The sequence below is a fragment of the Leptinotarsa decemlineata genome, unplaced genomic scaffold (assembly GCF_025532065.1).
Source record: "Leptinotarsa decemlineata unplaced genomic scaffold, Ldec_3_MD MMD2_tig00000026_RagTag_RagTag, whole genome shotgun sequence".
In the NCBI taxonomy this organism is placed as follows: domain Eukaryota; kingdom Metazoa; phylum Arthropoda; class Insecta; order Coleoptera; family Chrysomelidae; genus Leptinotarsa; species Leptinotarsa decemlineata.
Window position 1 is genome coordinate 4,519,264 of NW_027412539.1, and position 12,614 is coordinate 4,531,877.

Sequence of the window (12,614 nt, forward strand, 5' to 3'; positions counted from 1 at the left end):
TGAATGATGAATGGTACAGTTTTTTCAGATATTGGAGTTTTCAATATATCCTCCTTGAAGCTCTATACATTTTTCATAACGTCGTTTAAAATTCTGGCGGGTCTTCCTCAATTGGCCTGGTGTTATTTCACCACACTGTTGCCTTATCCTCTCAATTCGTTAAAAGTTCGTGGTCTATTTCTATGAACACTTTTTTTCAAATATGCCCTTAGAAAAAATCTAATGAAGTAAGGTCTGGTGATCGAGGAGGCCAACAAATGATAGGGCTGTCTAATCCATCTTTCTTGATATTTTTCATCAAGATATTGCCGCACAGCAATCACATTGTGAGTTGAGGCACCGTCTAGCGGAAATATAACATTTCTGCATTCTTCAATGATTAGTTCTTCCATGAAATCCAAGAATTTCGTTGTAAAAAAATTATAAAATCACCCATCGTTTAGTGTGCTTTCAAAAAGCACTGTACATATTATACGGTTTTTGAATATTCCTACCCAGATTTTGATTTTTGTGAATATTGTCTTTTTGCATTTATTATCCAGTGTGGATTCTCCCTTGGAATTCTAAGTGAACACTGTGCCGTTATTCAAATATTCACCTTGGCAGAATACACACCACTAAGGTACGGCTAATGGGAAACCTACTCTCCTTCCTTATAGCTAATCTGTTTATGAAAAAATTCGAATTAGAAGTAAAAAAAGAAATGGGTTACCCTACTTGGACTTGGATACGATATGGAGATAATATATTTGCAATTTTAGACACAAAAAATATTTAAGATAGAGAACTTTGCTTCAACTCTCAACACTAGATCCCCGAACATTGACTTTACATATGAAATTGTGATTAGAAGTAAACAGGTTCTAGAATTTGATGTCTTTGAAAAAAATATCAATACCTATGTTATATTAGAAAAACCACATAACACCTATATTCCTGATAGCTTACACCATTGTCCACAACTCAAAATGACAGGACTAAATTTCCTTGTCCGCATAAGCTTTTTACGTTACCCTTGATGAAGAAAGATAAGATATTGGGAAAAACATTATGAGAAATATAGCTGAAAGGAACGGGTATCCTTCAAGTGTAGTAGATGAGTTAATTTAGGAACGTAAATGTAGAGAGAATCTTCGTGAATCAATTCAAAGTCCGCATGAAGCGAAAGTGTTAAACGTAAAAGTAGCCTATAATACTTCCTGTTAACATATTCAAACACTCCGGTGTGAATTTTTTAGTAAACAGTGGCTTCTTCGGGCATGTTTTTTTTTGAACACGTTATGTATTTTCATCAAGTATCGACCATTTCCATCAAATTTCTTGCCTAGGTAACTTTAAAGACAAGTTGTTGGAGAATTGAGAGTCGAGGCTATACGAAATAAGCTGCGAGCACTGTTACAAAAAATACACCGGTTAGACTAGCTTAGGTTAAGTTAGATTCAAAGTTAGATACATTCCAAATGGAATGGAGGTTGAGGGAAAGTGTCGTTAGATCGTCCAATGTTCTCCTTCTGAAGAGGGGGATTATCACAGTTTTGTTGGGGTTGGTTAGAGCTTTTAAAGTTTGTTTGAAACATCACGTGGTAGATTTCCAATTTCGGAAACCAGAAAATCTAGTTTCGCTCAACATGTCATGGAAAACGGCTATAGAATGAATGAAAACTTTCTACAATTGTTGAAATCGCTTCATGACACTTTGGGATTCTTTGAGAAGTCTAGAAATAGTAAAGTGTGGCACGAGAACTATGAACAGTGATAAAGGTCCCATTCCAAACAGTCCATTGTTCAATTTTTATATGGATCATTCTGTTGAAAATAGCGAGAACTTCCACGAGCAAATTCTCCGTGAATATCTACCCGAAATCATTGGTGTGTCTGAAATTGTACCCTGTTAGATATAAATAGCGTCCTTCGTCTCTTGAAAACGCCAACTTGGTAGGTGAAACGCGCGTCTCTAGAGGAGTATTGCAGTTCTGGTGTTTCGGAACAGTACTTGTATTGGATATATTTTACGCCTGAGGTTCCAGTACTACCATTTCAGTATTGAATGTTGATGTCGATTAGAGGTAAATACCTCTTTTGACCCCCATAAATTCGCCTTTGGTTCCCTTCATTCAAGTGTGATTATTAACATTATTATTATTATTATTCCATTATTGGATGGATAAATGTAACACCGCCTACGTCACTGGTGCGGAGAAGCCAGAAATATGTTGCACCAGCACTAATTATCGTGGCAGAACGTTAGAATGTCTTTATAGACATTACCGACTAAAACCATTAAACCTACATAATATTTTACCGATACCGATGCCCAGTGTATCAGTTTGTCGGTTGCTCACCAGGAGAATACTACTAATACTAGACAGAGTGTATTGTGTTAGTGCAGGAATATGCCGTCGAAATAAACTATAAATCGGCTTCGAAGTGTGGTCAGTTATGTTGTCCTCCGTTCTTTGGATGTTCATTAATTTCGGTAAGTCAAAGTCCATTTCTGAAGGAGAAAACTGGTTGGATGATGTGATATAATTCAAGAGATTCATTTTGGAGAAAACACAAATATTTTGCTTTATTCAAACATCGAAAGTTACTAAACTATTTTGATTTTTTTTGAATAGGTATGGCAGATGAAATTATAATTTCAAAACTTTGAAAATATGATGGAAACATTAAATAGAAACTTTAGCACATAAGATTTTGAGTTAACATATGAAATCAAAAACCATTTTTTGAACTTATTATACAGGTAAGTCATTTGAAGCCTCGAAAACCAAAATCATCTTTACTATTAGTGAATATGCAAATGGAGGAAATCAAATGATTCAAGTCTGTAGTGTCAAATGACGACTCGTATTTTTTTAGTCATTATTCATTTAAAAAAATCGGTAAATTTTTGTTATGTGGACACCCGGCGATTTTGAAAAAATTTTTGACTGTACTTACGTATTTTGATGCGTAGATTACGAATCCGAAAGAAAAAACGGGTGCTCTCCCTTATTTAAAAAGTTACGGCCCTTCAAAGTTCAGAGAAGGGCAACTTTTCAGCCTTCTTTTTCACTAAATAAACTATTTAAAAACACAAGCATTTATTCACTAGGTAACCTTTATACCTTATTCCTCCTTCTTTAACACTTTTCACTTCAATAATCAACATTTTTCTTATAAAAAACTTAATTTAAAAAAGAATGCTTCTCCTGGTGACATTATTCTATTTTTAGGTTACTAGTGACATTTCAGAAAAAAGCAGTTGGTATTTGCCGTCGCCTACTATTTCTAATTCGTAATACACCACCAAAAACCAATTTACGATCTAAAGAATGAAGGTAAAAAACATTTGAATTACTTCAGGAATATGGACTGCATCAGTCGTACCAACCATATCATTAACCTTAAAAACGTAAAATACAGTGATATGTAACCAAAAAGCAGCTCCGTACATTTTTTAACATTTTTATAAGAAAAATGTTGATTATTGAAGTGAAAAGTGTTAAAGAAGGAAGAATAAGGTGTAAAGGTGACCTAGTGAATAGATGCTTGTGTTTTTAAATAGTTTATTTAGTGAAAAAGAAGGCTGAAAAGTTGCCCTTTTCTGAACTTTGAAGGGCCGTAACTTTTTAAATAAGGGAGAGCGCCGCTTTTTTCTTTCGAATTCATAATCTACGCATCAAAATACGTAAGTACAGTCAAAATTTTTTTCAAAATCGCCGGGTGTCCACATAACGAAAATTTACCAAAAAATCCCGTTCTGTCATGGTCTGACCGAGAAGTATCGCAGAAATTTAGTTTACCTTACACCTCTGTCATGGGGACAGGTATGCTTTATCTAGATTTATTTTATTGGATGAACGTGAATAGTAATAAAAGAAAATAAATATTTCGGAACATTCATCTCTCTCCCAAAGTACTTACACCGTAGGTTCTGGTAAATGCCTGTCGGAAAACAACAAGTTAACAATCTTTCTCTTAGACGAAGGTTTCATACATGCAGTGGTGCCGCGTTGAAATTAATTGAGTCCCAGACACTTTGCTGTTTGGGTCGGATCTTTCCTGCACTAATGAGAGAAAACCGGTCTGCAGGTGATCAACTCGACTTATTTCTCACTATGGTCCTGCTGTAAAACTAACCAACGAAAACACCCTCCCTGTGAGTCAGAAAAGGACGTGTAATCGAAAATTTGAAAGAAGACGACAATTTTTTATTTCTAGGGTGACTAATTCTGGTATGGAAATCATACCCGAAATTTCACCTCCTGCGGTCAGCAACTACTCCCCGCTACGGGGGGCATGGGGGGTCGAGTGATACATCATTTGAAAGATCTTTTGTCCCTCTATTACTTCTGTGATTTTTTTCGAAATTGGTTTATTCGTTATTGAGAAATTAAATGTTGAACGTTCTATTTAAGAAAAAATAGAAAATTCGCTGTTGTTCATTTTACTGACGAAATCAACAAATCAACACAATCAACGGATATAGTGTTCAAAATGACCTCCATCTAGTTCCATACAATAATAGTCTACTTTTGAACATCTTATTTCAGCTACAATCAACTTCATCGTTTGTAGTTTGAGGACTGATGAGACTACCAAAAAATTAACTCTACTACATTCATCAGCATCGTTTGTAGTTAAAATTTTGTTCTTGATTTACTACAAGTGCACTTGAAAAATACTTGATTTTATTTCATTAATTTTGATGTGTTTAATGGTAACTACAAACATCTAATTTCAGCTATAATCAACTTCATCGTTTGTAGTTTGAAGACAATTGTTATTTTATGATTTGTAGTCTTGTTATAGTAGCTTTTTTGATGTAGTTCATAAGAATATAAAACATAGTAATATTTTGTTGTTACTACAATAAACTACAATCCATTTAGAACCTATTTCCTATCTTTTTGGCACATTATTACACGTCCTTCGTAGTTAGAATAATGTCAATAGTGCTTTCTCAGTAACCGATAAGACTACAAAAAAATGAACTACATTTATTAGTATCGTTTGTAGGTAAAGTTGGCTAAAAAAAAGTAGATTTTTTTCAAAGCGGGTTCCAGCGTGACGGAGCTGGTTTATTCTACTATCATCAAAATAATGAATGTCGCCGCTGCAAGAATTTATAATACGAATCATCCAGACCACAACATGAGCCATTATTACAGTAAACAGTTAATGGAAAAGTTTTGAACTTCAGGTTCTGTTCACAGAAAACATGAAGTATCCCGTTCTGTCAGAAATGACGGAGTTGAAGTTGCAGTTTTAGGACATGTAGGTACAATGGATAATCGACAATCTATCAGACAAGTAGCTAGAGCGTCTAATGTATCAGCTACTAGTGTTTTTCGATTTTGAAAGCCTATAAATTCCTTCCTTTCAAAATAAGGCTAGTTTAGGAATTAAACGAAAATGATCCTGATCGTCGACTTCAGATTCGTGAGGTGTTCAGCGAGAAATTGACTAATAACCCAAACCTATTATACAATACATATATTTCATGTTGAATGGTGAAGTGAATAGACATACTTGTCGTTACTGAAGCGATGTGAATCCTCAATTAGTGATGGAAACACATTCACACACTCCACAAAAATTGAATGTCTGAGCCGGAAATCTTGGTAATCATATTGTTGGATCATTCTTCATTGAAGGTGTTGATCTGTGATTACACAAATTTTAGAAAATGATGACAATTCAGTAGAAAACGTAATAACATTCCAGCAGGATGTGCACCCCCACATTTTGATGTTCGGGTGAAACAGTTTTTGGACGAACGTTTTCCAATGCGTTGGATCGGCAGAAGGGGTCCAGTGGAGTGGCCAGCTAGATCACCTGATCTCACACCGATGGACTTCTTTCTGTGGGGACACCTAAAGTCCAAAGTGTATTGTACTAAGCCTACAAAACTAGAAGACCTGCGACAGAGAATTGTTCGGTAATGCCGATTGCCGAATGCCGGACATCATGAATAATGTACGGAACGCTTTCGAGAGTAGACTGTATTATTGTATGGAACTAGGTGGAGGTCATTTGGAAAAAATATATCCGTTGATTTTGTTACCACTGATATTATTTGTTGTTGATTTCCTCATTAAAATGGACGACAGCGAATTATTTTCTGTTTTTTCTTAAATAAAATGTCCATCATTTAATTTCTCAATAACGAATGAACCAATTTCGAAAAAAAAATTACAGAGGTAATAGAGGGGCAAAATACCTTTCAAATGATGTATCACTCGACACCCCATGCCGTTGAAAAAAATAGGGGTGGTAGTTGCTGACCGCAGGGGGGTGAAGTTTGGGGTATATGACTTTCATATCTGAATTATTCCTTCAGGAAATAACAATTGACGTGTTCTTTTAAATTTGCGATTACACGTCCATTTCTGACTTACAGTGGGGGTCAAGTTTTCGTTGGAAAGCCTTGTATGTTTGTCGGATATAGTTGAATGTCCAACGTGGTATTAGTCGGGAAAGTAGTTGTTTTTCGGCAGGCAGTGTATGTACTTTGGGAAAGATTAATGTTTCGATATTTCATTTCGGAATATTTATTTTATATGTATGTTTCTTTCCTTGATGAAGTATTCAAACTTATTTTGTGATAGTAATAACCAGACTTGGTAGGCATTTCAAAAAGTGCGGTACATCATATATTATCTGAAAATTTGGACATGAGAAAGTTGTGTGCAGGATGGGTGCCGCGTTTGCTCACACTTGAGCAAAAATAGTGTCCTGGAGATGTTTCGATTGAGTGTTTAAATGGCTGCCAACTTAAAACATATGCTTAGATTGTGTACTTTCTAACAAAGTGATAGTTTTTAAACAATTACCGCCATCTCTTGGTCAGGCCGGGTACTTTTGGGACCACCCTGGTATTCTAGACCTGGAGTACCTAGACTAACTAACCATGGAAAGCGTGAATAAGAAATCTCACACATTATTTCTATTAGAACGTCTAAATATTTATGACGAATAAGGTAAATATACTCAGAACAATATAATCAGGTTTGTCAAAATATCTGCATCAATCACACATAAAAATTTGAAAAATAACGAGAAAAACATTAATGGGCTTCAGTCTCACTTCACTCAACTATTTGCTTGAATCAGCAAATAAATGTTTTAGGACCTTTCCATATCTAGTCTCTCTTGAATAAGCTGTAGACTGTTCATCATTCTTTAAGGGATGATTTATCATTGTTTTCAGTATATTTTCTATAGGCAGATTTCCTCAATGTTAGTCGATAAACTGTGTGTAACATTATCGAACAGATTTAAACAAACATGTAATAGTTATTTATGTATCAAGGGAATTAGGAGGGCCTTAATTACCGATGGCAAAGTTTGCGTCCCGAGGGCCTCTGGCCCGAGGGACAGCAATTGCCTGAGGTTATTAAGGCTCATTAATTCCCGTGGTACATAGATAATTTTATTTCTGACCGATTTCAATAAAATTATGTTCATTTTTGAAACGGAAAAATGTACCAATTCATTACCTTCCCGGTATATTTGAATCAGGTACCGTTGATTATAGTAGAGTTTTCTTGTTGCTAGGTTGTTGCTATGTTACTTGTTTATAAACAGAACTTTGTTATCAAGCTGTGTTTGCGGTGAAAACGTGTTTTCTACCCCAAATATAATGGAGGATATTTTGAAAAAATCTGAACAAGCAAGAGAATCATTAATTCCATCGAAAAGTGAAGCCGTATACCAAAAAGAATACAAGATATATCTGGACTGGCTGACACGGAAAAATGTTATGCCAAAAGATGTCACTGAAACTGTATTTCTGGCATATTTTCAAGAACTGGTAAGGAATTTTCTATGTTTTTCGGTAGATTTGGTAGTAATTGTGTTTATTCGTTTCAGTCAGAAACGTATAGTCCGAATTCTTTATGGACTAAATGGTCAATGCTAAAATCGATGGTGACTATACATGAGAAACGAGATATCACCAAGTTCAATGAACTACAGGCTTTTTTGAAACGGAAGAGTAAGAGTTATAAGCCGAAAAAGTCTGCTGTTTTATCTCCTAAAGATGTTATCAGATTCCTAAAGGACGCTCCTAATGATATTCATTTATTGCATAAGGTAATTTTTTTCTTATTTTCCTTTTTTTGTGTATTTATTTCCTTTTTTTTTGTTATAGGTTGTTTTGATTATGGGTTATTTTGGAGGATGCAGAAGTCAGGAACTTTTGAATATGAAGATATCGGATATAGAGGACCGGGATTCCGTTATGGTAGTGAACGTACCGGAAAGTAAAACTGGTGTATCGAAGAAATTTACAGTTGTGGATGAAAAAGAGTTCTCCGCTTTGCCTTTATTAAGACTTTATATGTCTTTGCGTCCTAAAGGTATTGAACGATTTTTTTTGAGCTTCCGACAAAATAAATGTACATCTCAGCCAATTGGAAAAAACATGTTTGGGAAAATCCCCAGCAAAATCGCAATGTATTTAGGATTGCCAAACTCATCTTCCTATACGGGACATTGCCTTCGTCGCACTTCTGCTACTGCTCTAGCCAATGCAGGAGCAACTATGACTAACTTTAAAAGACACGGAGGTTGGAAAAGTTCCACGGTGGCGGAGGGGTATTTGGAGGATAGTATCGAATTGAGAAATAAAACGGCGCGTATGTTGTCTACTTTGTCATCAGAAGAGGCAGGTACCTCGACTGTAGTGAACAGAAGCTCCAGCCATACAAAAGAAGAAATTGTTTCCAGTGGCGGAAGTAATTTTCAGGGAACATTTCAAAATTGTACATTTATTATTTGTAATGACGTGAATAAATAAAATATGGTTCAGTTTTCATTTCTATTTATTTTTACTTGTGAAAGGTAGAGGGAATTATAAAATCTATAATGTCCCAAGGGAGTTATGACCCTCTTTATTGATAGCGTAACTATGACGATATAAGCTTATAATATCCCGGTCAGAAATAAATAAATTTTATAAATTTTGAAATTTGGAATCCAAAAAAACAGTGACGTTTGTATAATTATTATTGTGAAATCCAATATGTATATTTTATTCACAAACAAATTTTATTTAGTTTTAGGATTTTTTTTGATGGTTCGACTTATACTGACTTATTAAAAAATCACAATATTAAGTTCTACTTTGTAAGAAATTAGCAAAAAATAAATAATAATTGCACAAAGAAACTTTCCCTCGGTTATCTTAAAGGCGCGATTTTGTTCCATCCTTTACATAAAAGAGGACGTATGCTTCTCCACTCACAAGCGACTTTGGTGAAATTGGTGACACGTGTGAATCGTTGTATTTGTGCCACGCGCTAGTATACGGGTGTCTGCAGTATGCTGTATAATGTCCTCTGTTAGTAGTCCCACTGTGATTTAAAAGTGCATATAGATTATAACAAGTAGCCACATTTTCTCCTGCGAAATTGTTCATATCCAATCCTTCTAGAGGAAATTCGATGACATCATTCAATTTGCCTCTACTTTCCGTTGGAGAGAATCTTTTTAAATGTATTACTAAAATATAGGGAAACTTGTGGATTGATAGGGACTTTATGCATTTTCTCCTTTCCTTGCATTTCGAACACGTCGGTTTTTCAATTCCATCCAAAGTTTCTTCTCTTATAAAATAGTGTAGTCAATGACTTCTCAAAACACTATGTCGTGTATTACTGTCCAAAAAAGTACAATACAATATTCTTTCTACTGATGTTGGGGCCAGATTCGTAAAAATATCATGATTGACACTTATACAAAAAGAAAAGTGATAATAAAATTGGAAGACGGATATTCAAGCTCCACTCAAATTTCAGCGATTGTTGTCCACAAATAAATTATCTAAAATTATGATTTGGAAAAGTCTAAATAATATATTTATTATTCTTTGAGATTGTGGGATTGAGTTTTGCTCAGTGACAAGTGAATTTTAAAAATATAAGCAGTCTTTTAGGTAATGTATCCTTTTTGTTCAAGAAATGTCAAAATATTACTAACAGAATTTCAGGAAGATTAACTATTTTCAATTCTACTGGTGCATCCAAGGTCTCTACCAAAATTCAGCTTTGTCGAAGATTTGGTTATTTGAAAACGCAGTGAAAAATGAGAATTGAAACTTTCTAAGTTTTTACCATTTTTATAAAGTGGTAAAAAACACAGAAAGTTTCAATTCCCATTTTCCAGGATGATTTCCTACCACGTAGTAACGATACTGAAGGAGTCTACAATAACATGAAAAATGACATTATATTGCTAACTTCTTGGTTAAATTATCATAAACTGAGTTTGAATTATGGAAAATCTTCTTTAATGTTGATAACTAAGAACAAAATCACAAACAAAGAGAATTTGGCTGTTAACAACAAAATGATTAAATATTGTCAAAACACAAAATTTTTAGGACCATACATTGATGAAAGTCTTTGTTGGAATACTCATATTGAGATGTGGAGGACCAATTTTAGGAATATTATTTAGGATTAGAAATTTTATTCGATTAAAATATCTCAAATGTACATATTTCTGTTTGGTATATTCAAATCTACAATATTTAATTTCAATTTGGGGAACAGCTAATTTTTCAATAATAAATCCTTTCAAGAGACTGCAAAATAAACTAATAAAATGTATATTAAAATTACCATATCTTGAACCTACGTCGAATTTATATATACCACATAATACAAGACAAGCAAAAAAACTACTAGTAAAATCATCACTCAAAATTTGGGGAGAAATCATTATTTCATTTAGGAGTTAAAATATGTATCTAATAATTTTCCAGAGAAACTTAAAATGAATCGAAAAACAAAATTCAAATGGGAATTGAAAAAGTTTCTGCTTTCTTCCTCTAATTAAAATTCTAATCTCCATATTACGTTTTTTTTTTGTTTTTAATTACCATTATAATTTAAAAATTTACATACACACACACACATATATATATATATATATATATATATATATATATATATATATATATATATATATATATATATATATTTATGTATTTATGTGCTGTATATTTAACTGATAATTAATATTGAAATAATTCATTTAATCATTATTCTAAATTTTATCACTGTTATAAACATTCTTGTTTCTTAGGATTGATGAAGATTATTATTATTACATCCATGTAGTTATTGAAAACGCATTGTTCCTCCCTATGAATGATATGAGTTTCGGACCACTTGAGTTATATTGATGGGTCTAAACTTGCTCTATTACTCCTAATTTGCTGGGTACTGTGATACGGTGTAAGTGAGGATCTCTCCTTATCTGGGAAAAACAAATTGGCGTTTCTACACCCCTGTTTATCGATACGGTAGAATCTTGTGTAATCTTCGTTCATTACTCCCTCTGAAGCTCATTTAACCGCTAATGTTGAGTGTAGGAAGTAGATCTCGATATGGTTGCCGATTTTGCGACTGTATTTATCTAGCCCAGTCTGATCAAGATGATGATGATTAAGTGAATTATAAAATTGCATTAGATTTATTTTTGTATGCACTTGTGAAGTTTGGAGCGTTTGCTGCCAAATTGACAATTCTGAGATATATTTTCAGACCATATGTTTCATACTTTGTGATAATGTGAAACAATATAGGGTGATCCATTTAAAAAAAAAATTGGTGACATGCTCTAGGGGTGCGATAGGGGTGCGATATATATATATATATATATATATATATATATATATATATATATATATATATATATATATATATATATATATATATATACACATCGGAAAAGTCTAGGGATATTTTTATAACATACTAAATATCATAAAAATAAATGCATGAGGTCGTTTAATTTCGATTAAATTGGTACACTCGACCAACCTGTAGATTTCTATGGGTTGAACGAAGCCTGCAAAAACGGTAACTAATCTTTTATCAAGTTTTTTACAAACTGTAGGTTTTCGGCTAAAATGAATGATCTGAAAGTGTCGAGTTTGTACATTCTATGCAGTTCTTGCTCAGCAATTAAACTGGAAATATTGTGCTTTAACATGGAACGCCATCACTTACCATTGGCTGAGATGAATAGAGCTGTAGGGCTTCTTCAAGATGGCATGCGACAAAATGATGTAGCTCTTCGTTTGGGGGTCTCCCAAAGTGTTATCAGTCGATTGTGACGGCGTTTCCGTGAAACTGGCAGTCCAGCCGAACAACATCCAGGGCGAGGACGCGCTACAACTGCAGTTCAAGAGCGATTTTTGGTCTTAACCGCAAGAAGACAACCGACAGTCACAGCACCTGAGTTGGTTAACGTGTTGCAGCAGACGCACCAGGTAACCATTGGTCGTGATACTGTCAGAAATCGACTGCATGAAGCAGATCTCCACAACAGAAGGCCACTTAGATGTCCACCTTTGTCGAGAGGCAATCGCGGTAGAAGATTAGAGTGGTGTCAAGAACATCAAAACTGGGATGTAAATGATTGGGCCACAGTTTTGTTTACAGACGAATCCAGATTTGAATTTCATCTAGATTCTTGTCGAGTAAGACTGTGGAGACGACCTGGAAATAATGAACGTTTGAGATACATCCAGGAAGTCCACACATACAGAGGTTGGTACATGCTATGGGGCGGAATCATGATCGGTGGCAGAACCGATCTCGTTTTTCCAAATC

The 12,614-nt window shown here is 34.4% G+C and overlaps 2 protein-coding genes across 3 annotated transcripts in view; both read left to right on the forward strand.

The window, feature by feature from the left end:
• Positions 1 to 2,290: 2,290 nt before the first annotated feature.
• The window catches only part of LOC111506974 (uncharacterized), a 96,819-nt gene continuing 86,495 nt past the window's right edge, over positions 2,291 to 12,614 (forward strand). Inside the window, exon 1 of the mRNA XM_074171631.1 lies at positions 2,291 to 2,476. Within this exon, the coding sequence (XP_074027732.1) occupies positions 2,440 to 2,476 (37 nt within the window). The 5' untranslated portion in view covers positions 2,291 to 2,439. The remainder of the gene's footprint in view (positions 2,477 to 12,614) is intronic.
• On the forward strand, positions 5,636 to 8,802 carry LOC141480899 (uncharacterized). 2 transcript variants are annotated; one of them, XM_074171633.1, is made up of 4 exons: positions 5,636 to 7,801; positions 7,861 to 8,082; positions 8,141 to 8,558; positions 8,661 to 8,802. In XM_074171633.1, the coding sequence occupies exons 1-4, from the start codon at positions 7,631 to 7,633 to the stop codon at positions 8,786 to 8,788; spliced, it is 939 nt and encodes a 312-aa protein (XP_074027734.1). In that variant the 5' UTR covers positions 5,636 to 7,630; the 3' UTR covers positions 8,789 to 8,802. The 2 variants fall into 2 exon arrangements, with proteins under 2 accessions (XP_074027734.1, XP_074027733.1); XM_074171632.1 differs by having other exon boundaries at positions 5,637 to 7,801; positions 8,141 to 8,802.

Coding starts and splice junctions, on each gene's coding strand:
- LOC141480899 (XM_074171632.1), top strand. CDS start 7,631: ATGGAGGATATTTTGAAAAAATCTGAACAAGCAAGAGAATCATTAATT. Junction 7,802..7,860: donor TGGCATATTTTCAAGAACTG/GTAAGGAATTTT, acceptor TATTCGTTTCAG/TCAGAAACGTATAGTCCGAA. Junction 8,083..8,140: donor ATATTCATTTATTGCATAAG/GTAATTTTTTTC, acceptor TTTTTGTTATAG/GTTGTTTTGATTATGGGTTA.